This window comes from Neodiprion virginianus, chromosome 2 (genome assembly GCF_021901495.1).
Source record: "Neodiprion virginianus isolate iyNeoVirg1 chromosome 2, iyNeoVirg1.1, whole genome shotgun sequence".
Classification (NCBI taxonomy): Eukaryota; Metazoa; Arthropoda; class Insecta; order Hymenoptera; family Diprionidae; genus Neodiprion; species Neodiprion virginianus.
In genome coordinates this window covers 16,963,904-16,987,321 of record NC_060878.1, presented here as the reverse complement: position 1 = coordinate 16,987,321, position 23,418 = coordinate 16,963,904, and the positions used below count along the sequence as shown (strand labels likewise).

The window sequence follows — 23,418 nt, the reverse complement described above, 5'->3', positions numbered from 1 at the left end:
AGTATGTTTTCACATAAAATATTTGAATATTATTATCATAGCGAAGAGTAATGGTGCTATAAGACGTCTAGTTTATCTAAAGAATAATGCATGCTTCAACCTACGAGTTTATCGGTCCGTTTCAAGTTCTGAATTATACTAATTATGGACACTGTATTGCTGATTACCCAATACTAACCTGTAATTTATGGAGTCGACGAACAAAAGCTAGGGCAGTAGAACCAAGTACTTGGTGTTATATATTGAGCTATTCTGTTACGTTGTGAGGTTAATTAGTTTGGAATACTTCGTAGGCAGATGAATATGGAAGCGTTAAGTGCCTTGGCGGCACTTCTGCAGTCGGGGTTTAACCTGGCATTCATAGGAATATTAGAAGTACTAATAATTCTCCTGCGGCCTGACTTAGTAGACCAGGGAAATCGAGTGACGCCGGTTGTCCCGGAGGACATGAGCCCCAGTTACGACTACGTTGTGATCGGCTGCGGCTCCGCGGGATCCGTCATAGCGAACAGATTGTCAGAGGATGGAAGTTCGACGGTGTTGGCGCTGGAGGCGGGAAGAGACGAACCACCGATTTCGGATGTTCCAATGCTGATGCCGATGCTCCAGCTAACGGACTTGGATTGGTCCTTCAAAACCGAGCAATCGACGCGCTACTGCCAGGGCATGAAAGGCCATCGCTGCAGCTGGCCAAGGGGTAAAGTGCTCGGCGGAAGCAGTGTGCTCAATGCCATGATCTATGCCCGGGGAAATGGACGAGACTATGATGAGTGGAGGGATGCGGGAAATCCAGGATGGGGATATGACGACGTCCTGCCATACTTCAAGAAAGCGGAGAACATCTCGATCCCCGAACTCGAAGATTCGCCATACCACGGAAGGGATGGCTACCTTACCGTCGAGGAATTCAGACACCACAAACCCTTGAGTGAATTCTTTCTGCAGGCTGGTAAGGAGCTGGGATTCAACGCGGTGGACGTCAACGGCGCCACTCAGACAGGCTTCACCTTGGCTCCCGGCACATTAAGGGACGGGCTGAGGTGTAGCACTGCCAAGGCCTACCTTCGCTCGGCGAGCCAGCGGCAGAATCTCCACATCGGCACGGAATGCACCGTTCAGAAGATCCTCATCAACACTATGACGAAGATCGCCTATGCTGTCCAGTTTCGAAGAGGTGGAGAGATGTACACTGTCCACGCTAGGAAGGAGGTCATTATCTCGGCCGGCGCGATTCAGTCCCCGCAGATTCTGATACTCTCGGGCGTCGGGCCGAGGGAACACCTTGACGAGCTAGGACTTGAGCTCGTTCATGAAAGTCCTGGAGTCGGCAAAAACCTTCAGGACCATATCACGCTTGGTGGACTCACATACTTGATAGATCTGCCTAATGGAACTTCCAGCAATGATTTTGGTGGCAGTAATACGCTGACGTTGTCCGCGTTGACGGATTTCTTGAAGAACGCTACTGGTCCGATGTACGACCTTTCGACTAATGAAGTGTTGGGGTTTGTCAATACCAAGTAAGTGTTGCCCCCCCCCCCCCCCCCGGCCCAGAAAAAAAATACGAACTTTTGGGGTTCAGATTCGCGATATAATTACGAAATTCCCGGATTTACCTTCAAGTTTGAGGGTAAGCCTTGAATTTGATGGTTACACCTGACCGTTTTTTATGGTAGACTCTCATCTTTGATATGAGTGAAGATAGCAACGTGAATGTATAAATGATGCTGTTATTGGAAAAATTGTTATTCTGCAACTTTAGGATCATGTGAAATTCGGTGAAACGTGAAAAAGCACAATACGTGTATATTCTGTAGCATCGAGCCAATCGAAGCAATTACGAATTTGCAAGATGATCATTTTCTGTCGATTCTTTCATTAAGCTCACCTTAGGAACTCTAACTGCATTGATTTTGATGGTAACCCGCAAGTCAATAATTGCACTCAACTGTTTTAAAGGGTACAAAATCATTAACTTTGAATATAAATACTGAACACATTGGGTATAACGATGACCGATCGCATTGCCTGAATCAAAACTTGGGGAAAGAAGGAAAAACATTAAAAAAATATCCAGTAGTGTTATTTGTGCCAATGATGGTGAGTACGAATTTACAACCATCCCTACTATGGAATGTGAATAAATTTTAGCAGATTCTAGATATTGACAATCTCAGAAGAGGTTTGATATTACAATGATCAAACTTTACTGTTTTTTATCCGGCTCTAATGTTTTTTGGGCCTATTTTCTTCACCTTAGAGATCTTCAGAGTTCACTTGGGAACACATTTTTGGAATAGTTATCTCGGTAACTATACTATAATAATAAAGTATGTCTTGAATGTTTCTCAGATAATTAGTTGTGATTCAGCCAGCGACGAAAATGAACCCAAAAATATTAAAACCTAATCAGAAACATCAGTTCAATAATTTCAAACGTTCCAATTATAAAGCCTTGTCACTAATATTTTACATTTTAGCTTATGTTCTTTGAATTTGTTCAGGTTCATTTCTGTTATATAGGAGGCATATTATTTCACCCGTGTTTACCATCATTGACAAATAACACGACTAAAGATTTTTGGAATGGTTGAGTTCTTTTTGCTGAACTTATGATTCAGATAGTATGGCTCATTCATCTTTAACTGTTAACTTTGGAGGTAAATTCCCATCCCAAGTTTAATTTAGGATTTGCACTCGATTTGGGGTAACTCTGAAGCTGGACGATTGAAATTGACGGCAAATCAGAGTTTTTCTTGGAGGGCCAACTCGATAAGTGCCTTTAAATTTCGTTGCACAGGTTTAGCGACGGTGATTTGGACTGGCCGGACATCCAGTATCACTTTGCGACATTGAGCCAAAACGGACGAGCGTCGAGTATCATTGCTAAGCGGAATAACAATCTCAGAGATGAGTTCTTCGATAGTTTATTCAGCAATATACTCGATCACGCTGCTTTTGAAATGGCCCCGACACTGTTGCGCCCGAGAAGCAGAGGGTACATTACGTTGAGGGACGCTGATCCCGACAGTCCGCCGATTATAGTGCCGAACTACTTCGGCGACCCGCACGACCTTGACGTTTTGGTGAGCCAGTCATTTGTTTCGTACGTCACTGGTCACCATGGTCGAACGCGTTTCGGTCAACAGTTGACTGTTTCAGGTACAAGGGGCGCTAATCGCATACAACTTAAGTCAGACTCCGACGATGAAGTTGTTGAACACGCGTCTCAACCCGAACCGGATACCCGAGTGTAGTCATTTTAGCCTGCCTTCGGAAGAGTATTTTCGGTGCCACGCTAGGTTCTACTCGTTGACGATCTACCACCCAGGTTGCACCTGTAAAATGGGACCCGCTAGCGATGCTATGGCCGTGGTGAACGGTAGACTCGAAGTTCACGGTGTCAAGCGACTCCGCGTTGTCGATGCTTCGATTATGCCAAATCTCCCGTCCGGTAATATTAACGCACCTGTCATTATGATCGCTGAAAAAGCTGCACACATGATCAAGGAAGACTGGAGCATCTTATAGTTTTGAATCTGTAGTGGGTTGAACATCAATAGTTTTTGATAATTGTTTACGTGGATAGTCGTACATTTAGTCCAGTCGAGATAGACATAAAAATAGCCTTGAATGGAAATAATTAGGGGGAGCGATTTTTTTTCTTAAACTTTGGGGGGGTAGTTGGAAGTGTAAATCTCGATTTTGGGGAAAATCCCGCCATTGCGTTCGCCGCCATCTTGATTTAAAGTTCAATTTTTTCGTTTTTCTGAAATAACTCGTTAATTTACAACTTTAGAGCAAAGATGGTAGAGTCCAAAGTTGTTGGAAATTTAATTTCATCATTTTAACGCTAGGATCAATATTTGCAGAGTTATAATATATATATATATATATATATATATATATATATATATATATATATATATATATATATATATATATATATATTTTCGGATGTATCAGTTCAGGGGTTTTCCAATATACGTTACAATATATATACATACATATATAAATCCGAAAATATTGATCGTGGAGTAAAAAAAGTGTGAGAAACAAAGTTGAAGGAAATAAAATTCCACCCATTAGGATTTTTTTGATAAACTTGATAGTATAACTCTGCAAATATTGATCCTAGCGTAAAAATGATGATCACCAAACTTGTGGGAAATTAAATTTCCAACAACTTTGGATTCCACCATTTTTGCTCTAAGGTTGTAAATTAACGAGTTATTTCAGAAAAACGAAAAAATCCAACTTCAAATCAAGATGGCGGCGAACGCAATGGCGGGATTTTCCCGAAAATCGAGATTTAGACTTCCAACCACCCCCCCCAAAGTTTAAAAAAAAAGAATCGCTCCCCCTAATTATTTCCATTTGAATGTCAATCTCGACTGGACTAATTCAGTATTCATTAGATTTTTATATTCGTATGTTGCAAAACATGAATTTGAAGATTATCCCGGTATAACGAAGAAAATAGAGGGGGATATTGGAAGTTGCATTCTTGGAAAATGTGTTTTTTGTCGATTTTATCGCTGACAAGGTTCGATAATGTCAATTCAACTAATTGATAATTTATTATTACCTGAATCTCAGTTGCGTCACTTGAATAATGGATAATTTTAACCCTTATGTGCACAACCGGGTACCCGGGTATCCACCTCGTCACATTTTTTCTCATAACTTGAGTAAAAATTAAAATTCCGACCTGAGTCTTCGAATCCCCATTATTTAACTCTTTTCGAAGCTAAAAACGTATTGGAAATTTGTTTCAAATTTTTTAAACCAAAAAAAATGACGTTAAAGTACATGTGTATAAATGCCACAACCGGGTACCAGGGTATCCACTAAATGAAAAATGATGTTTAGGCTTAGGAATTAATTAATATCATCGATAAATATTTCATTGCGGTAATAGGGGTTAATAAATAAACAATGCTAGGGAGAAAGTCACACCACACCACTATCCCCACTACTACAGTTTTGAACATCTGCCGGTTGCCGAAGGGCAAAAATAACCGCTCGCTACCTGAGCAGCACTCAGCGACCCTACTTCTAACTTTTTTTTACCGAAGCTATAGCATGCTGGGGGACTCGAAAATGGCTCAGATAGTTTCTATAGATGTGTATTTAATATAATAAATTTATTCCAAACGATTCCGTTCATATGCATACTCAGGAATGAAGAAAAACTAGTGGTGGATACCCGGGTACTCTGGTTGTGCATCAACCTGCTAAAAGTTGGTTGTGCACATAAGGGATATAAGTGTGATTTTTCAATTCTCAATTCCATTGCCTTATTTTTCGAAGTCTTGGAATAAAGTAGCAGAAAAAAATGATAATCAAAACATTGAAAACAGACAATTTAATATTGTATTCATACATTCTGATGCGTGATTGTAATAAGTAAACGTGATATACAATGCGGCCTGTAATATATCAGAAATCCTCACACATTGCGTACGCGAGTTATTGAGTACAATGTGCGTATCACGTCGTAACAGCATAGCGAAGGTTCATTAATGTGGAACTGACAATGAGTGGGGAGAAAGGCGGAACGAGATGCTCGGAAGTATTTTGTGTCAAGTCGAATAACGCACAACGTCGATTCTGCGCTAGCGGTTATAAAAGTGTTTTAAAACATAGATCCCTTCAGAGAATTAAAGTATTTCCTTTTTCGGTTGAAAGTTCATCATCAAATTGTATGAAAGTATACAAGCCGCCGGCAAAGAAAACAGTGGAGCTAATAATAGCACCAAGGTCCACGTTAAAAATTAAACTTCCACGTTATATCTTCTACGATAAGTGGCAGATGAAGTTATCGCCAAGATCTGACGGCTGTTCAAATTGCTCATTAGTGCAATTTGGCTGGTTGCGGGTGTTGTGGGTTATTGTGAAACGGTGAGGTGATGCGACGTTATTTAGAGATATGTTCTAAGATTATGCTACTCTCTTCTTGACCGACCGGAATTACCGACAATTTTGCTCGAATGATGAACGCCGAATTATCGTCGTGGTTAATGATATTAGTAAAAATTATTTGAAATATTATTATACGACTGGTTTACAATATCACATATGCACGTTATAAATGGTAGAATAGAAAAACGAGAATCCATCTCATTCCGAATTCATATTCCTATTATATCGGAGACACTGAAACTTTGTTTAGCGATGACTGATCAGACTTCTTCGGTAGAACAGCGTACAGTCCGAGATACCGTCTTAAGGCAATGCTGTACACCTTCTTAATCGATCAACGGCATCTGTGTATAATTGTAGTTTTTGGTATACCGTTTACACAGGAAACTTTTTTCCACTTGATGTTGGTAAAAAATTACGACCAACACAACCAAGTCAAGAGTTTTCGATATTTTTTCTGCTGTAGAGTTGTCAAAATATAACAACTTTATAAATCAACTATAAAAGTCTGAAGATTGCCCAGTTGTGATGTACATTAGAAATTTCATTAATTCCGAACAGCAATTTTTGTTCTCATTTTCGGGAATCCACCCTTCGTTCCTCAGTGGCCGTATTGAATTTAAGGATGAATTCCCTATTTATTAAATAACCCGCTTATTTTCAATTTAAAACTGCAATCGATGATAGCCAAACTTGGAGAAAATGTTATTCTCTGCAACTTTGGTTTTAATCTTTTTTTCCTGCTACGAATATTTTTCGATTTAGACCCGAAGGGGGAGGGGGGGGGGGGCTGAAATCTGATAATTGCGTTATCCCGTTTGTTGTTGAGTTTATATGTAAAAGTCAACAACAATCGAGATAATGCCATGATTAAATTTAACCCCCTCCCCGTTCGGGTCTAAATCGACAAGTAACGACCCTAGAGAAAAATGGTACAAGCCGAAGTTGTAGTGAATAAAATTTGCTTCAAGTTTGGTCATTACCATCTTCAGTGTTAACGGGAAATTAAGCGAGTTATTTAATAAATAAAGAATTCACACTTAAATTCAATATGACGACCGAGGAACGAAGGGTGGGCTCTTGAAAATCTGGATTTAGACTGCCAATGACCCTACCCCCCCCCCCCCCCCCCCCCCCCCCGCCCCATCCACCCACGATTCTTGGAGGTAAATTGCTGTTCAGAATTAATACAATTTCAGCAATTTTTTCGGTACTTCCCGACTGGGCTAATTGTAAGAAATAAGATTCTGATAATTGGGTCTTTACTCATTGATGAAACGGGATTGACAAGTTAATACATAAATAAATTGACATCGCTATAATATCCCTGATAACTTTCTCCCTATTGATAAACGAATGTTTCCACATGAGAGCAGAAACGCTAACTAGTCTAACAATATGGTAATAGATAGTACGATTGTTTCGATGAAATTGGGGTCACCTCCTTACAATTAGAGCGATAGAAATGTCGAAGGCACGTCGTCGAGGCCGCATTTGATAAATTTGATAAAAATGTAATTTTCTAACATCGTTGTACAGAGTGTGAAATACATATATTAAGCACCAGGAAGACAGAGAGAGTTGGCATGTCTTTGTTTTCCGTAAGTTATCGTTGGCTACATTTTTATAGGACTCGAAAAACTAGAAGCCTGTGAGTCCTGATAGCGCATCGTTGTAATAACATTCAAATTAATTAGCATTGCAAGAATATGAAGTCCTGGTATGATATAATGAAAACATATCATCATAGCGATGGTCATATGATTGTGATAACGTGGTGTGATTAAGTTTTTGTTAGCTAGTAATCAAATATATCTTTCAATCAAACAAAGTTGAACACTTCATCAGCTGAAAATGTGTTCGATTATGAGCAGTAAGATTAGATAATTAATTAAAGATTGTTTGAAGCTGAATTGTATAGGTAACTGGAATTAAAAATTATTCTTTACGAAAACTTGACTTCGAACAGTTATATTATAATATCAGAATATCAGGATACTGATCAGAGATGTCGGAAGAATCAAAAAGGGTGTTCAAGTACTTCAGGGATAGACTAAGAAGTTGTTCACATACTACTATGACGTCGGACTACGTTGAGCGTCCAAGTTCAATTTGTCATAGTGAATTTGTGTCTGTAGAGATACGCATTAAGCGATTAGAGGTGGAATGCGTTTAACTTCGTTGACGATTAAAAATATCTCGAGTTGACCATGTTTATCTGGTGGTACAAAAATAGAATGTTTATAAGGCTGAATAAGACTTGGAGAGTAGATTCTAACGTTTAATGTTACAGAGAGTTACCAGCGTGTTGAGTATTGCAAACAACGATGCGGATAAAATTTAGAAGTGATTTTTCCATATTCTCACTGCTGAGCATCTTGTTCACGCCGAGCACAGGTCAGTTTGAGAATGACACTGGTTCCACGGATGCAAACGTTTCTCTTCCAATATTGACAATACCGCAAGGAGAAATTCAAGGCGTGAACTTGGTTACTTACCGTAACAGGACAATTTATGGATTCCTGGGCATTCCCTATTCCCGACCACCGATTGGAAATCTCAGGTTTAGTATGAAAAATTAATCATTGATATCATAATCACTTAAACTTATCAGAGAATTATCGTTGTGCAGGTTGAGATAAGACTAAGTTGTTTGGAATTGTGATATGCAAGTGTTTGCAATCTAATCGCGCGACCCTTTCATTCAGAACTTCATGTGATTACCGTTTTAGTCAGGTCGTAATGGCTTTGAAAGCAATCACTAGACGAATAATGAACATGACCTTATCATTATTTTACAGGTTCCGCAGCCCCGTGGCAGCAAACGCTTGGAATGGAACTTTAGATGCAAGTACCGACGGAAATATGTGTCCCCAGCTATCAGGAGATCATTTTATAGGTGATGAGGACTGCCTGTACCTTAATGTTTACACGCCACAGGTGATATTTAATATCCATACGTCAAATGTGAATTACTTATCTGCAATTTGATCAATAGACAAAGTACGGAAAAGAATCGAATAAGAACTTGTAAGGAGTGAACTAATGCAATGCTTCGGATTTGGTCAACTGATCATTTCTTGTTACGTAGATTTCGGATGAAACTTCCACTGTTCCGTTACCGGTAATGGTCTACATACACGGTGGAGGATTTGAACGGGGTAATGGTGGATTGTCTTCATTCAGCCCTAAATACCTCCTCGACAAAGACGTGGTACTCGTCGTTTTTAATTACCGACTTGGAGTTTTGGGATTCTTGAGTACCGGGGATGAAGTTGCCCCTGGAAATTATGGATTGAAAGACATGGTCCTGGCCCTAAAATGGGTTCAGAGAAATATCGGGTATTTTGGTGGGAATGCTGATCAAGTTACTATTTTTGGCGAAAGTACCGGTGGCGGTTCGGTGGAACTCTTGGCCCTATCGAGATTGACGGAGGGTATGATTATTGTATAACTTTTTAACACCATGATCGACGGTTATAGCTTTAATTGTGAAAAGAGAACTCCCAGTGGGTCATTGGAAGAGTGTAAAGATTGTTGTGTTTCTCTAGAACGCTAAGTAACGGTAGCAACAATACAATATTATAATTTAATCTGTGGGCAGGACTTTTTCACAGATACATAACGGAGAGCGGGTCGGCATTGTCAATTAGATGTTTCCGACCGAAAACAACGTATGTTCGACGTGCTACTGAGTTGGCCGAGCTGCTCGATTGTCCAACAGACTCTACAACTGGTCTTGTCGACTGTCTGAGAAACCGTGACGCAAAAGAAATTATAGGCACCAAGTCTTCTTTCTACGTTTGGGAAAACTTTCCCGACATTATATGGGGACCGACGGATGAACCGGATGTAGACGGAGCTTTTCTAACCGAAAATCCCGTGAACCTGTACGCTGCTGGAAAAATTCGTGACCTACCCTGGATGACTGGCGTTGTTCATGATGAAGGATTAATTTTGAGCTTGAGTGAGTAAACATTGGTTGATTAGGGAGGATGATATCAACAAGTTGTTCTTGTACAATATGATCTGAAAACAAATCAATCGGATAAATTGTCGATTGTCTGATGTGTTTTTTCTTTTCGTTCAGAGTTTTATGTGAATCCGGATAAGTTCGAAGAGTTATTAAGCAAATTTGACGACGTCTTACCTTATGTGTTGCAATATCATAACGTAGTCGACGACGAAAATGCCTTGACAACCGCGTTGAAAGCGTATTATTTTAATAATATGACTGCAGAGAGAAGTAGAGTAAGTAGTAAATAAGTTACTAAAGTATTCTGTGTCAAATCCACAGTCAATCTTCTTTTTTCAGCTTCTCTCCAATCTCACAGATCTCATCGGTGACTCTTTCTTCATATTTCCAATTTACAATGCGCTCCAAAAGCGCATGCTTTTGGTGGATAGTCCCGAATATTTTTACAGATTTGGGTACCGGGGCAGTTATAGTTATAGTTACAAATACAGTGGCGGATCAACGGACAACTACGGCATAGCTCACGCCGACGAACTTCTTTATCTCTTTCCGTACCCCAATTCTACTTTCGGAAATCTTGGTGAGGAAATGAGTGAGACCGATTATGAAATGGTTGAAAACATGGTGCAACTTTGGACGTCATTCGCTATCAATGGGTGAATTGAAATTCTGAACAGTATGAGTACAGCTTTACTAGTAGGAATTAAGAAAAAAACTTTATTATTGCAGAACGCCTACCGAGGTGAATCGGAGTGGTATCAAAATTTGGAAACCATACTCAGTGGAAGATAACTATGTCATGATAGGGGATCATTCAGAAGTAACAAACAAGGTTCTTTATTCTTTCTTGTCAGACAGAATGGGCTTCTGGAAAGATTTGACTGGTACAATTTCAAATATGTCAAATACTGCCCCAGTCAGAACTAATACTTTTTTCGAGAATATCATGCTCAATTTAAAATGTTTTGTGTCGTTCTTATTCCATACATAAGATGTATTTAATACATTAAAAATCTGAGTAGTGTGAGATCGGCAAAATGGGGGCACAATTATTTGCATTAACCCTTCGAGGGTAACGTCATTTTGACTACCCTTAAACTGTAACGTCGGGTCACTCGTGTCCGATGCTTAAAAAAGTGCTTTAAAATGCTTTAAAAAATCTGAAAAAATTCATGGTGACTTATTAACTATCCTAGAATAAAAATAATTCACCATATTGCCGATTTTTTTTTTTAATTGTGTATAATTCAATAATCAAATTAAAATTTGTCAAATGCTTTTTTTTTTCAAATAGCCATAATTTTTGATAAAATTAATATTTTTTGATGATCCAAGCGGGAAATGAAAGTTTAAGAGTTGTACTTCAGTAAAAAAAAAACTTGAATGGCCGTACGGATGAATAGAATGCTTAAGTTTTAAGCATGAAAAATCGGTTTCAACACGTGTTTACATTCAAGAGTTAGATTAGAACACTCAATTTTCGTATACACGTGTTTACGTTCAAGAATTACATGTGTATGCTCAATTTTCGTTTTATTTTATAAATCCTTTTGTAAAGACACACTTTTCTGATAAAAAAATAGCAAAAATTCGGAAAAACCAAATTTCTTACCCTACACTTTTCGCACTCATGTACGGTAACATCGGGTCACTTGTGCCTTTTCGAAAATATGTCTGATCCTCACGATGGCTGGTAAAGGGCTGCGGCGTCGGCGCTTGGGGATATAGTAGCCTACTACAATACAATTTTTTCCAGCACAGTTCAGCCGGACTCCCTTCCCCCCTCCTCGAGTTACCAATGAGAGTTACTTTTGCCGAGGCACGAGTGACCCAACGTTACCGTTTAAGGGTTAAACAAATGTATGTGTAAGCTTCGAGTTAGCATCTACCTATTTCCAGCATTGTACCCGTACATAAATTGTCCAAGTGTAATTGAATTGAATAAAAGAAGATATTCGAGATAATGAATAGCAACTACGAAAATTGAGAGTATCAATAAAAATCGTACAGATTTATTTGAGATCTGTAGAAAGTACCTGGTTAATTTTTCCTTGACTCGACTCACCCAATAATCAGACAATAGTCACCGGATTTTATTCCCATTTACAGTCAGCCGTTGGATCTCTGTCTTACCTGAAACAGAAATATCGAGATTACATCATTTACTTGCGCATCATAGTTTGCAGACGATTTCTTACAGCTTGCCATAGGATTACCAACAGGCTTACTTGAACATCAATTACGACCAGTCACTTATTTATACAAGTTAGGACGAAATTTTGTTCGAAAAAAAGTTTCCAACTTGATTTATTTTTCGAATGACTACAAAAACAATAAACATCTAGATATTATTTATAAAACACCAATATCAGTGTGGAACCAGTTTGTCTGTGCCGTGGCAAAGCTCTACAGCAATTCCCCAGAGTTTAAGTAGTATGGTGTGACGACAGAATACCCGTACGTGTGTCAAAAAGTTCAAGTTAGATATGACTTTTCACGAACTGAAGATTGTAGTCTTTCAAACCACCGAGCCCTGGTGTTCAAAATTCAGGCTTGAGAAGACGCGACCAAAGGTATCTTTAAGATGTATTCAGTTTCACTTATTAGACAGCATTAGAGGGACTTCGTAGTGTTTTATATTTAACGTTTCATTTCTGTTGGCAGAAATGTTTAAGACAAACAAGGTGTGCACATTCCTCAAGCAAGAGAAAACGATTCTTTTCACCGTTTTGCGGCAAAATTTTCTCAGCAAAGTTGCGCAAAGCCCAAGAGAAAAACATGAACAGAAAGTACTATTATGTAACGCATGCATGAGAAGGTAGTGATCCAATTAAAATGCTGCGCATGCGCAAATGAGCTCGATTTTGCTTCTCACACTAGTGTTTTCTTCTCGTTCACTTTTCGTATTAATGGTTTCCACTTCTCACGCATCTCTCTCATGCCCAAAATCGTCACGAATGGATTTCTTATCCTTGGTCTCCTCGTTATGGACATCTTCGCGTTCCCACTCCGTTATACCTGAACACAGTGAGTCGAGAGCCCTAGCGATGTGGGTTGCACCGAGGCGTGTGCATATGCACGCCGATAATTAGAACAAATAAGTAGTAGTGTAGCTGATTTTATGTCATCATGCAAAAAAGGTCCGATGAAAACATTGAGAGACGATAACTTCACTGAAAGTTTTCACTTCTATCACACGTTCGGTGACGCACATTGTTTTTTTTTCTTGATTTTGTATCTGAATACCTGAAAATATCTTTCTATGTTTTATTGCACTACTTTTCTCACCCAATTATCTACCTAATTTTGGACTTTCTGAAGTATTTAAGGAAACAAAATTGTAATAGTACATTTTGGTTTTCTTGTCTTTGTCCCCTGGACTCCACCGTGGACCCCGCCTTTAGACTGCGTAGGTATGTAATCGTAAATATCTAACACTTATCATGCCCGACACATTTGACCATGAACACAAGTATGTAAGATCAGTAAAATAACAATATTGGCGATAACACTATTCGCTCTCTCTTTATTGATGAAATTGCGTCACTGGTCTAATCCGTTTGATAATACTGCACAGTTGTGTGCCATGACTAAAGCTCATGGCAGTCAATCAATTGAAGTGATTGTGCTCGGGAATAATAAAAATACACTGCAATGGGCTCGCCAAAGGTTTTAGATTTTGTTTTGGTTACTTTTTTCTTCAACGTTCTCATCTTCTTTCGAGCGGAATGCAACGCAGCGACCGCTCCGGAAGTAACCGTACCTCAAGGCGATCTGCAGGGCGCGATTCTGTTCAGTCGCCAGAACAGAAGCATCTTTGCATTCTATGGAATTCCATATGGTCAACCACCTATCGGAGATTTAAGGTTCGATAATATTATGATAGAGGATTAAGAAAACCGAATTTGGCAGTCTACCAAAAATCAATGAAAGGACGAATGCTTTGGTGAACGACGATTTTTTCATTTAACAAAATATTTAAATGTATAAACTTTTCACGATGTTATCAGGTCAAAAAAAGAAAAAAAATGTATTGTGAAACGATGTTTCGGTTCTAATGGGAGTGGGCTCCTCAGAACTAGAAGTCTGATTGAAAACATTATTTTACAACAGATTGTGATGTTATACAAACGTAATACTGGAAAATTTTACGCGAAAAAGGAAAAAAATTAGAATCGCAAAAATATTTAGTCTTACATTAAAAAAAAAAAATGTGTAAATCATTTAGGTGGCTTTTGAGAAAGATGTCATTTAACTTGATCAATTAGATGCAGTGAAATCATCAGCTATAAATGAGTGAAAAGCCAGTTGTCAGATTAGCTTCGGAAGCATGAGTAATTGAACCTCAATAACTAAGTTCAGAGAGTGGCACAGTTCGCAAATCTCCGGACTTTCGAACCGTCTGAAGTATATAACTTGATACTGTATTTTCAGATTCAGCAGCCCTGTTGCAGCAGACGCTTGGAACGGAACTCTGAACGCAACTGTTGAAGGGAACGTGTGCACTCAGTATTCTAACGGAGCAGTTATTGGAGACGAGGACTGTTTATACTTGAACGTTTACACGCCTCAGGTGACAATGCGAGATTCCTAATTCTCGCTGCCAATCCACCCTGATTTTGATGAAACTTTGCAGGATTATAGTATAAGTTTAAAAAATAGACGCGTGCTTTTGATATCTGCGGTATTACACCCTAAGAGAGTGAAATCAAATCTTGATAATATCTCATTTTCATCCGTCCCGAAGTAATAATCATTTTAAGACAGTGTTATACCGTGATAAAGTAACCCTAAAAGTTTGACGGTTACTGATTGCGAGTCCAATGGTCAAACTTCAAAATTCAAAACGGTGGACCCGAAAATGGTGGTTCGAATTCGATGAAGATTCGTGTCTTGGTGTTTTTGGGTTCGCTGATTTTGAATCTGAGATCGAAATGTGTAAATTTTATATGATGGATTGACTTTGTCAAAATTGTTTCAAATAGCATAATTTACGTTCAAACAAATTTTTTAAATTTACTTCGCCATTCAGTATTTTGAAATTTCGATTACAGGTCCAAAATTAGTGACCTTAAACTCGTCAGAATGCCGATTTTTATGAAATTTAAACAGTCCTTAACAGTTGATAAGATAATAAGCCTTCAGAGACTGCCATTTCTAATTTTAATCTTCTGTTTCAATACTTGAAACCAACTGCTTCAAAAATGTTGGGATACCAGTTTCAATTGAATTCGAACCGGCTTTTGTAAAGTCAGTTCGATATTTTGGATTTATTATTTTGAATTTTGCTTTTGAACATCGGTTTTATCAAAGTTAGGTCGAATCTGATGAATATTAAGATATCGGCGTTTTCATGGTAGTTGAATTCAAACCTGGAATCAAAAGTGAAAAATTCGAAACAGCTCACCCGAAGTGGCGAACTGACTTCAAAACAGGTTTGAAACTTCATGTAAAAAGGTGAAGAGTAAAAAGATTTGATATTTTTGGGGATCGTTTTACGATCGCCGGACGGCATTCCGCGGATGCAAAAACATGTGTTGAATGTTTTCGGACACTCTATAATGCCGAAATGTTTAATTGACATCGGAAAGTAACACGTCGCGAAGTTTCTTTGTGAGTATAACTCTTCATGTGTTTCCGTCAGCTTCCGAACAACACTAACTCATCACTGCTTCCGGTAATGGTTTGGATACCTGGTGGCGGATTCGAGCAGGGCAGTGGGAATTCGGATCTCTATAGTTCAGAGTTCCTTCTCGACTCAGACGTGCTCCTCGTTACAGTCAACTATCGCCTCGACGCGCTGGGCTTTCTGAGCACCGGAGATGAGGTTGCCCCCGGAAACTGGGGGATGAAGGACCAAGTTCTGGCTCTGAAATGGGTCCAGAATAATATTGCATACTTCGGCGGTGATCCTGACCAAATTACACTTTTTGGTCAAAGCGCTGGCGGTGCATCAGTGCAACTTCTCGCATTATCGGATTTGACCACTGGTGAGAGGATATCCTGAAATAGTTGTGATGTCCAGCTCCCGAGCGGCACAAACAAATACATAACTTAAATTAGAAGCGACAACAGCGTCAGCTTCTTTAATCTTCCTGCTGCCAGTTCATAAGATCTTGATTGAGTATGGCACTATGTTTGCGGACAATGTTCACAGCTTCACGGAATGCAATTCAAAACATAAATCTGGCATCAAAGAACAGTTTCCTGATAAGTTTATGATAGTCTCATCACGCCAATAATGATATTTTGGATAAGTGTAAAAACTAGTAATTATAGAAAATATGTAGAGCATTATTTGTCAACCGACCCTACCAGATACAAAAGTTTTCAGATCGGGTTCAAATTTGAACAATCTATAGCGGGCAAAAATCGAAAATTTCACCTCTGAGAGTTTGATAATCATGTGTGCTAGGGCAGAAAAAGAAAATTATTACAAACTCCAATTCAATTGGGCTATAGATAAAATAATATTAAGTCCGATTTGAGAATAGTTTGTTCGGGTGGGGGCGTTTCAGTTAAGAAATAGAGAAAAGTTGCAACAGCAAATTGCCTCATTGTCATTTTTTCGGGATACGCAGTAGGTATTTCTACGTACAACAGAAACAATCGAATCAGAACCATCGCTACAAAATTTCAGATAACAATGTATACGTACTACGTATTCTGTGCTAAAGATTTCTTCACTTTCTATAGGTCTTTTCCATAAGTATATTTCACACAGTGGGTCGGCACTCGGTTTCTGGCCCTGGAGGCTCAGTTCAACCTACGCCAATGTGGCTTTTGAGCTCGGCGAGTACGTTGGCTGCCCGACGAATGGGTCCATTTATCTTGTAGCCTGTCTCAGGCAAATCAATGCGTCGGTCATCACACAGGCCAGAACCCAGTTCTACGTCTGGGGGACGAATCCGTTTCCGGTCTGGGGTCCGACCGATGAGCCGGACATGGATGGTGCCTTCCTTACTGACAATCCTGCAACTCTTATTGCGGCTGGCAAAATGCGTGACCTGCCATCCATCACTGGCAGTGTCAGAGATGAAGGCGCCGGGTTTTTAGTTGGTAAGGAATAAAATCGGTGCAGAATTACAGGTAGAAGCAACGAGTTGAATCGTTTTATTTAATGTTTTCCTTTATTTCTCAGCCAGCCTTCCAGGGTCTGACTTGCTCGAAATTCTGATAGATGATTTTGACAACCTTGCGCCAATTATCTACCAATATTCCGGACGAGTAGACGACGAGTCCAGTTTTACCGCTGCATTAAAGTCGTACTATTTCAACAACGACATGACGACTAATAGTACTCTGGTTGGATTTTACTTCGTTCCATCCATTGATAGAACAGGCTAAATAGTCTGATCTGCAAATTTAATTTTCAGCTGTGGTATAATCTCACTCGACTAGTGACTGACTTATTCTTTACGTATCCAATCTATACCGCGGTTCAGGAACAGTACGCAATTGCCGAAAATTCGCCGTACTTCTATTCGTTCGAGTACCGTGGAACCTACAGCTATGGAAGTCAATACATTTACAGTTCCTTGCTGGACGAAAGTATCAGCCACTGCGACGAGCTACTCTACTTGTTCCCAGAGACTGAGTCACTCTTCGGTGTGGGAACCGAGAACATGACCGAAACTGACCTTCTCATGGTCGACACGATGGTTCAACTCTGGACCTCCTTCGCCATCAATGGGTAAGGCACTTAATGCGAACTATTTATTTAACCTTGCGTTAATTCATGGTCATGATTTCAGGACACCAACTACTTCAGCGGTGATCAGCAACACGACTTGGTTACCATATTCTGCGAATGGTAACTACCTCCGTATTGGTAACGACGATGATCCGACGCTCGAAATCCAGTACAATTTTCTCCAGGAGAGAATGCTTTTTTGGAAGGAACTGATGACCTCCACAACTTCAGGGAGTACATCCTATGGTTCATTCTCCCTGCGACCAATTGCTATTCTTTTGATTATTTATTCGAAAGTATTTTTGTAGGCAAATGCAACAGATTTTTTTTTATCAGTATCGATTCAAGAAACGATCCAACGAATTATATTTCCAAAAAAATGTATCAAAACTCGAGGAGATCCAATGTGAACATTATTTGTGACTAATTTTATTAAATGGAAAATTATGTCATCGGTAATTTGCACAATTGTTTTGACATTACGCGTATCCAACACACTGATTTTTTAAATTTGATAAAACTACTCAGTCATGTAAAGGTGACAGGTGAAATCCGAGTTATCATGCCTTGCGAAGATAGATACAGCGAATCCTGCTCTTCAATCGGTTTTACGAGGCGGAGAATTAATTGGAATTTGAATGCGATATAACTCATAATTTGGAGTGGTGAATTATTCATTATCGGGATAATTTGATTTATCTAATCGTTTGGTATCATGTCCTACATAAGAGAATTACGAAAACGCTGCAGCGGTTAATTGTGCGGGACAGCGAATTACGATGAGTTTCCACAGTATGAGAAGTTTTTGCGGGCTAATATTACTGCTTAACATTTTAACCAAGATTAGCGATGCCGACGCGAGAAACATCCCATCGGCAAGTACAAGGAACACTGCTCCTCAAGTTACAATACTTCAGGGTGCTCTTGAGGGCACTACCGTGTTGAGTTTGAATAATAGAACCATCTACTCTTTCCTGGGAATTCCTTACGCTCAACCGCCGATCGGGAACCTGAGGTTTGTCTGGAATTGTGGATTTTCTAACGATCCGTTTTTACAATATTGCTGAAAACGGAAATTGACTTTAAGTACGATTTAGAATAATTTGCCTGAAATTGTTCAACCGAATACGTGCTATGGGTTAAATCATAGCATAATATATTATGCATGTTGTTATCAGTGACATAACGAAAACGAAGCTAGGCAGATAATTGACGTGGTCATCGATTAAGATTGCAAAACAAGTTCGAAGAACACTGCTAAAATATTTATAATGAAATCATGAACTCAGGTGTGTTATATCATGATGGATCTGTTGAAATACTTTCATAATGAACAGTATTGAACACTGCTTTATATTCTACAATATAAAAATACTTCAATTTTTTCCAAACCAAAACGACATGGTAATTGGTGATGTAAATAACCCCGAATGTTAGAGTTAAATCCTAACTTTAAGGATAACTCCAAAATTAATGATTACTCTCAACTGATTGTTATTCTCAAGTGATTTATGGGGTCTTATGTTCAACCATTTTTAAGGATAAATCCTCAACTTTCAGGATAAAACCTTAAAATTTCGGTGTAAGTTCGCGACTCCAAAATTGTTCAAGTTGAAGGTTAACCCTGACTTTAACGTTGAATCTCGATTTGGGATTTTTTTCCATAAGAGTTATATCATGATGACATTATTAGATTTTACAGTTGTACTCGTCGAATCTCTTAGATTTGAAAGTAGCTTTTCAAAATAAACCAAACCTGAAGACTGTTCAACATTGACAATGGAAACATTCTTCGATTTTGTCGTTCTTCTTCGAGCTTGATACCATACTCATCTGAATCTAGTAATGTGTCTGTAGATTCAGCAACCCCGTTGCAGCGGAAAGTTGGAGCGGGACACTCAATGCGACTGTGGATGGTGAAAAGTGCCTACAGTTTGTGGTAACCGGAAGCGAGGACTGTTTATACTTGAACGTTTACACTCCGCAGGTGAATGATAAAGAAACATGTTGATTTCGAACATTAATTAAGATTCAAGGGAGGAATATTTGAAATACGTTGCCCCTAGCTTCCGGAAAGTGGTTCATCTTCTTTGCTTCCGGTGATGGTTTCGATTCACGGCGGAGGATTCGCCTATGGAAGTGGAGACTTTGAGGGCAATGGCCCAGCTTATCTGCTCGACGCAGACGTGGTGCTTGTCACCATGAATTACCGCTTGGGAGTGCTGGGCTTCTTGAGCACTGGAGACGAGGCCGCGCCAGGCAACTGGGGCCTCAAGGATCAGGTGTTGTCCTTGGAGTGGGTTCGCGACAACATTGCGTTCTTCGGTGGAGATCCGAACCAAGTAACGATAATGGGGAACAGCGCCGGTGGTGCTTCAGTGCAACTGTTGGCACTTTCAGACTTGGCAAGGGGTAAGATTTAACCACACTTCGACGCTTCAGAGCCATAACATGCTGTGTTAAAATGCGCTTGGAAAAGATGCTATCTCAAGTATACATTTATTTTCTCCGGAAATAGACTGGCAACGCCACGGCACGCTCAATGGAAAATCAGTAAGACTTCGGTGATTCAACCCAACGATAATTCAGATTATTCGTGGTTTAGAGGATCTTTTGGTTATAACTGAAATGCATTTACGTACTTCAAATGTTGTCTTCTATTCCTGACCCAAGGCGTAATCTAATTGTGCATTTTTTCATCCGCTTGGCCTTTGTATCACAAAATTTCAGATTTTCGGAATAAATGTTATCTTGTACCGACCGTAGCCACGTTGTTCTAGCATGTGAGATCGCGGAATGGCAGGACTTGGGTTTAAATCCCCAGCGAGCTAAGGGGAGACTTACATATATGCCTATATGTAATATAGAAAAGGAAAGAACGGTAAAGTCGTTGAATACCTATCAATAACAATGGATAGTAATTCAAATGACTGAAAATCAATTCTTTATCAAGAATATCGAAAGTGAAACATTCCATTGTTTTTTTTTAAAAGAGCAACATTATTTTCGTAATGATTTTCATTCCATGAACGTACAGGAACATACTGCAATAGTACCGTGAAAATACTATAACTAGAAGTTGAAGTCAAGAGAAAATCAGTTTTCGATTACTCCCTCTTAAAAAGTATCAAACCTCTTCGATATTAAAAGTACGTATATGTATTTCATGACCAGTTTAGACCGAGAAACCCGTGATATGATTAAGAACTTGAATTATCCTGGCTTCGAATCGTGGAAATTTTAAGTCATAGGGAAGTTTTTGAATTAACCGACGTTAAGTGTATTGGTAGCATTGCCAGCTTAATTTTGAAGACATTTAACTCTTAGCGGCCACACGGGGTAACTAGTTACCCCAGGCTCAGAACAAGTGAAATTAGAGGTCTAAAACCTTTGAAATTGATACAAGTAACGACATCTGTCGGTAGTAGACAAGTGTGATCTAAATCATTAGAAATGTTGCTGAACTCTTCAACAAACATTAAACAATCGGTCAGAAGTCCTAAAACAGCCATATGTCTTGTACAACTAGATTTTTGAGCGTGGGGTAGTGAGTTACCCCATGTGGCCGCTATGTGGCCTGGCTGAGGTGTGGCCGTTAAGGGTTAATGTCTACTTGAGATGCATAATATATTCTCCAATTAAATTTGAAGTTGCACACTATACCTTTGAATCGTTGACTAGTAAAATGCTAGGCGAATGGTCACGACAATTTTTCTCTTAGGCCTTTTCCACAAGTACATCGCGCAGAGCGGATCAGCCTTCGGTTTCTGGCCTTACCAGCCCAGCGAATTGTCCGCACAACATTCCCGCGCCCTTGGTGGATATCTCAACTGCGATAGCAGTACTTCGACCCTTCTTATCGAGTGTCTTAGAGAACTGAATAGTTCGACTCTTATGCTAGCGGATATGATGTCCGGTGTGTGGAACACGGTGGGTGGGTCTTGGTCCCCGACTGATGAGCCAGACATTGAGGGTGCCCTTCTCACAGACAGTCCTGTCAACCTCGTCAACGCTGGAAAGATGCATGACCTGCCATCGATATCCGGAAGCACGCGTGATGAAGCTGCTACCTTCGTTGCAGGTAGGAAGTAAACTCTGAACCAGTCGCAACACCCTATATCGAAGTAAAGAAAAAACAAAAGTTCTCCCTAATTTACGCACAACTTTGGGTAAATGTGCACTTTTAATTTGAGGGTTGTTGCAATTTGGGGGATACTATTTCGAGGATGCATCCTGGACAAAAAGTTGAATGTGACCATCAAACTCACGGGACATTCTCAAAATTGAAATTGAATTCGGAGATGTCGAGGGCGTACCCCCAAAGTTGGGATTTTCCACGTGGAAATCTCGGTAAATGATTTAATTAGTAATACTTTTTGCTAATCAAGGATACGTACTGGTGCCCAGCTTGCTTGAGGAGTTTCTAGCTGATATCGACAACGCGATCCCCAACGCACTTGGATACTCAAAATGGGTTGACGATGTTTCTGCGTTTACTGCTGGATTGAAGGACTTTTACTTCACCGACTTGACAGCCGATAGATCGGAGGTTTGATGGATACTTTCAGCTAGGACATAAATACTATGATTCGTATTTTAAGGACGTGAGCAAATGGCATAAACTTTATTTTTCAGATCTTGTATAATCTCACTCTCCTCGTAAGCGACAATAACTTCATATACCCAGTCTTCAGAATGGTCCAGACGCAGAACAGTATGTTTGAGAGTGATCAGTTCTTCTACTCCTTCGATTACCGAGGAACTTACAGTCAAACCGACATGATAAGCAGTGCAATGCCGAACAACAGCGCTGCTCATGCCGATGAGATGTTTTACCTGTTTCCACAGACTGAGGCGATCTTCGGCGCAACTCGAGAGAATATGACTGCCAATGACCGCCAAATGGTGGACACTATGATGGAGTTGTGGACTTCGTTCGCAATAACTGGGTAAGTCTTTGGTGCTTTATTCATTGCTCTGGAAAAATCGATCTTGCCCCTGACCGTTGACGTTGGTTCCAGAATCCCAACCACAACGACTGGCGGTGTAACTTGGCAACCGTTTGCAGCTGGCAACAATAATTATCTCAGAATAGGAAGTGACTCGGACCCAACGGTTTTGAATCTGAACGATTTTCAACCGGAAAGGATGCAACTGTGGAGCGATTTGCTGGCAGCATCATCTGCGGCGAATTCAGCAATCGTTTTTTCGCCTTTGAGATCGATACTTATTTGTCTGGTTACTTACTTCAAGATGCTCTAATCAACAACGACGAGGACTATGTGCTTTTGCAAAATTAACGTATACGTTTTACCATCAGCGTGTAGTGAATAGTACGAATCAAAAGTTAATCACAGGTTTTACGATATTATAATCTGATTTAGAATTAAAAAAATAAATTAAAGAGCTATATAAATCGTGATAAAATAATGTGATTTCTGATTACTTGGAATTCATTATAGGCATTTTCTTATCCTTTTCGACATAATAGATTTTTTAATTATCATTAGCCTTATTGCAGCTATGAATAAATTTATGCGAAATAACTGTGTGTCGGTTTTTGTTGTTTCTCCAAATTGGAGATATTGAAAAGCTATTATTACAATTTTCTTCTTTAATTTGACAGATGTAAGTTTCAAATTTTTTTTTTCTATAACAACCCTGGTATATTCACAACGAATCAATTATAGTAGTGATTGTGTGACTTGGTTTAGACAGAAAAATATTGACCTGGTAAATAGCGAATGATCCGGTGAAACCATTCCTTGTGCAAACTTAACCGTTTACCAAATCCTAATTAATGAGTTTTGAAATGATGAACACT

General features: G+C 39.5%; 5 protein-coding genes across 8 annotated transcripts in view; 4 read left to right on the top strand and 1 right to left on the bottom strand.

Annotated features, from left to right (window-relative positions):
* Positions 1-23,418, bottom strand: part of LOC124299284 (flotillin-2) — a 510,013-nt gene that overhangs the window by 37,533 nt on the left and 449,062 nt on the right. The window lies entirely within an intron of this gene.
* On the top strand, positions 135-3,876 carry LOC124299263 (glucose dehydrogenase [FAD, quinone]-like). Its single transcript, XM_046752344.1, has 3 exons — positions 135-1,520; positions 2,801-3,086; positions 3,163-3,876. Exons 1-3 carry the CDS (start codon positions 298-300, stop codon positions 3,529-3,531), a joined length of 1,878 nt encoding a protein of 625 aa, XP_046608300.1. The 5' UTR covers positions 135-297; the 3' UTR covers positions 3,532-3,876.
* LOC124299271 (esterase E4-like) lies at positions 3,942-11,884 on the top strand. Of its 3 annotated transcripts, none has more exons than XM_046752369.1 (9): positions 3,942-5,904; positions 8,219-8,488; positions 8,727-8,865; positions 9,017-9,362; positions 9,530-9,892; positions 10,016-10,176; positions 10,241-10,557; positions 10,631-10,785; positions 11,663-11,884. In XM_046752369.1, exons 2-9 carry the CDS (start codon positions 8,253-8,255, stop codon positions 11,701-11,703), a joined length of 1,758 nt encoding a protein of 585 aa, XP_046608325.1. In that variant the 5' UTR covers positions 3,942-5,904; positions 8,219-8,252; the 3' UTR covers positions 11,704-11,884. The 3 variants fall into 3 exon arrangements, with proteins under 3 accessions (XP_046608325.1, XP_046608324.1, XP_046608323.1); XM_046752368.1 differs by having other exon boundaries at positions 11,658-11,884; XM_046752367.1 differs by having other exon boundaries at positions 10,631-11,884.
* Positions 13,456-18,053, top strand: LOC124299274 (juvenile hormone esterase-like). The gene is made up of 7 exons (XM_046752373.1): positions 13,456-13,767; positions 14,336-14,474; positions 15,546-15,891; positions 16,598-16,960; positions 17,043-17,206; positions 17,278-17,594; positions 17,656-18,053. Exons 1-7 carry the CDS (start codon positions 13,556-13,558, stop codon positions 17,900-17,902), a joined length of 1,788 nt encoding a protein of 595 aa, XP_046608329.1. The 5' UTR covers positions 13,456-13,555; the 3' UTR covers positions 17,903-18,053.
* On the top strand, positions 18,356-23,140 carry LOC124299273 (esterase E4-like). Its single transcript, XM_046752372.1, has 7 exons — positions 18,356-18,609; positions 19,452-19,581; positions 19,661-20,006; positions 21,316-21,675; positions 21,983-22,143; positions 22,230-22,543; positions 22,616-23,140. Exons 1-7 carry the CDS (start codon positions 18,374-18,376, stop codon positions 22,854-22,856), a joined length of 1,788 nt encoding a protein of 595 aa, XP_046608328.1. The 5' UTR covers positions 18,356-18,373; the 3' UTR covers positions 22,857-23,140.

Bases quoted from the DNA above. Each gene is read 5' to 3' on its own strand.
- LOC124299263 (XM_046752344.1), top strand. From the start codon at position 298: ATGAATATGGAAGCGTTAAGTGCCTTGGCGGCACTTCTGCAGTCGGGG. The intron at 1,521-2,800 runs GTAAGTGTTGCC...TTCGTTGCACAG, and splicing joins TTGGGGTTTGTCAATACCAA to GTTTAGCGACGGTGATTTGG. The intron at 3,087-3,162 runs GTGAGCCAGTCA...TGACTGTTTCAG, and splicing joins CGCACGACCTTGACGTTTTG to GTACAAGGGGCGCTAATCGC.
- LOC124299271 (XM_046752367.1), top strand. From the start codon at position 8,253: ATGCGGATAAAATTTAGAAGTGATTTTTCCATATTCTCACTGCTGAGC. The intron at 8,866-9,016 runs GTGATATTTAAT...CTTGTTACGTAG, and splicing joins TTAATGTTTACACGCCACAG to ATTTCGGATGAAACTTCCAC. The intron at 10,177-10,240 runs GTAAGTAGTAAA...TTCTTTTTTCAG, and splicing joins TGACTGCAGAGAGAAGTAGA to CTTCTCTCCAATCTCACAGA.
- LOC124299274 (XM_046752373.1), top strand. From the start codon at position 13,556: ATGGGCTCGCCAAAGGTTTTAGATTTTGTTTTGGTTACTTTTTTCTTC. The intron at 16,961-17,042 runs GTAAGGAATAAA...TTTATTTCTCAG, and splicing joins AGGCGCCGGGTTTTTAGTTG to CCAGCCTTCCAGGGTCTGAC. The intron at 17,207-17,277 runs GTTGGATTTTAC...TTTAATTTTCAG, and splicing joins TGACGACTAATAGTACTCTG to CTGTGGTATAATCTCACTCG.
- LOC124299273 (XM_046752372.1), top strand. From the start codon at position 18,374: ATGAGTTTCCACAGTATGAGAAGTTTTTGCGGGCTAATATTACTGCTT. The intron at 21,676-21,982 runs GTAGGAAGTAAA...TTGCTAATCAAG, and splicing joins AGCTGCTACCTTCGTTGCAG to GATACGTACTGGTGCCCAGC. The intron at 22,544-22,615 runs GTAAGTCTTTGG...CGTTGGTTCCAG, and splicing joins ACTTCGTTCGCAATAACTGG to AATCCCAACCACAACGACTG.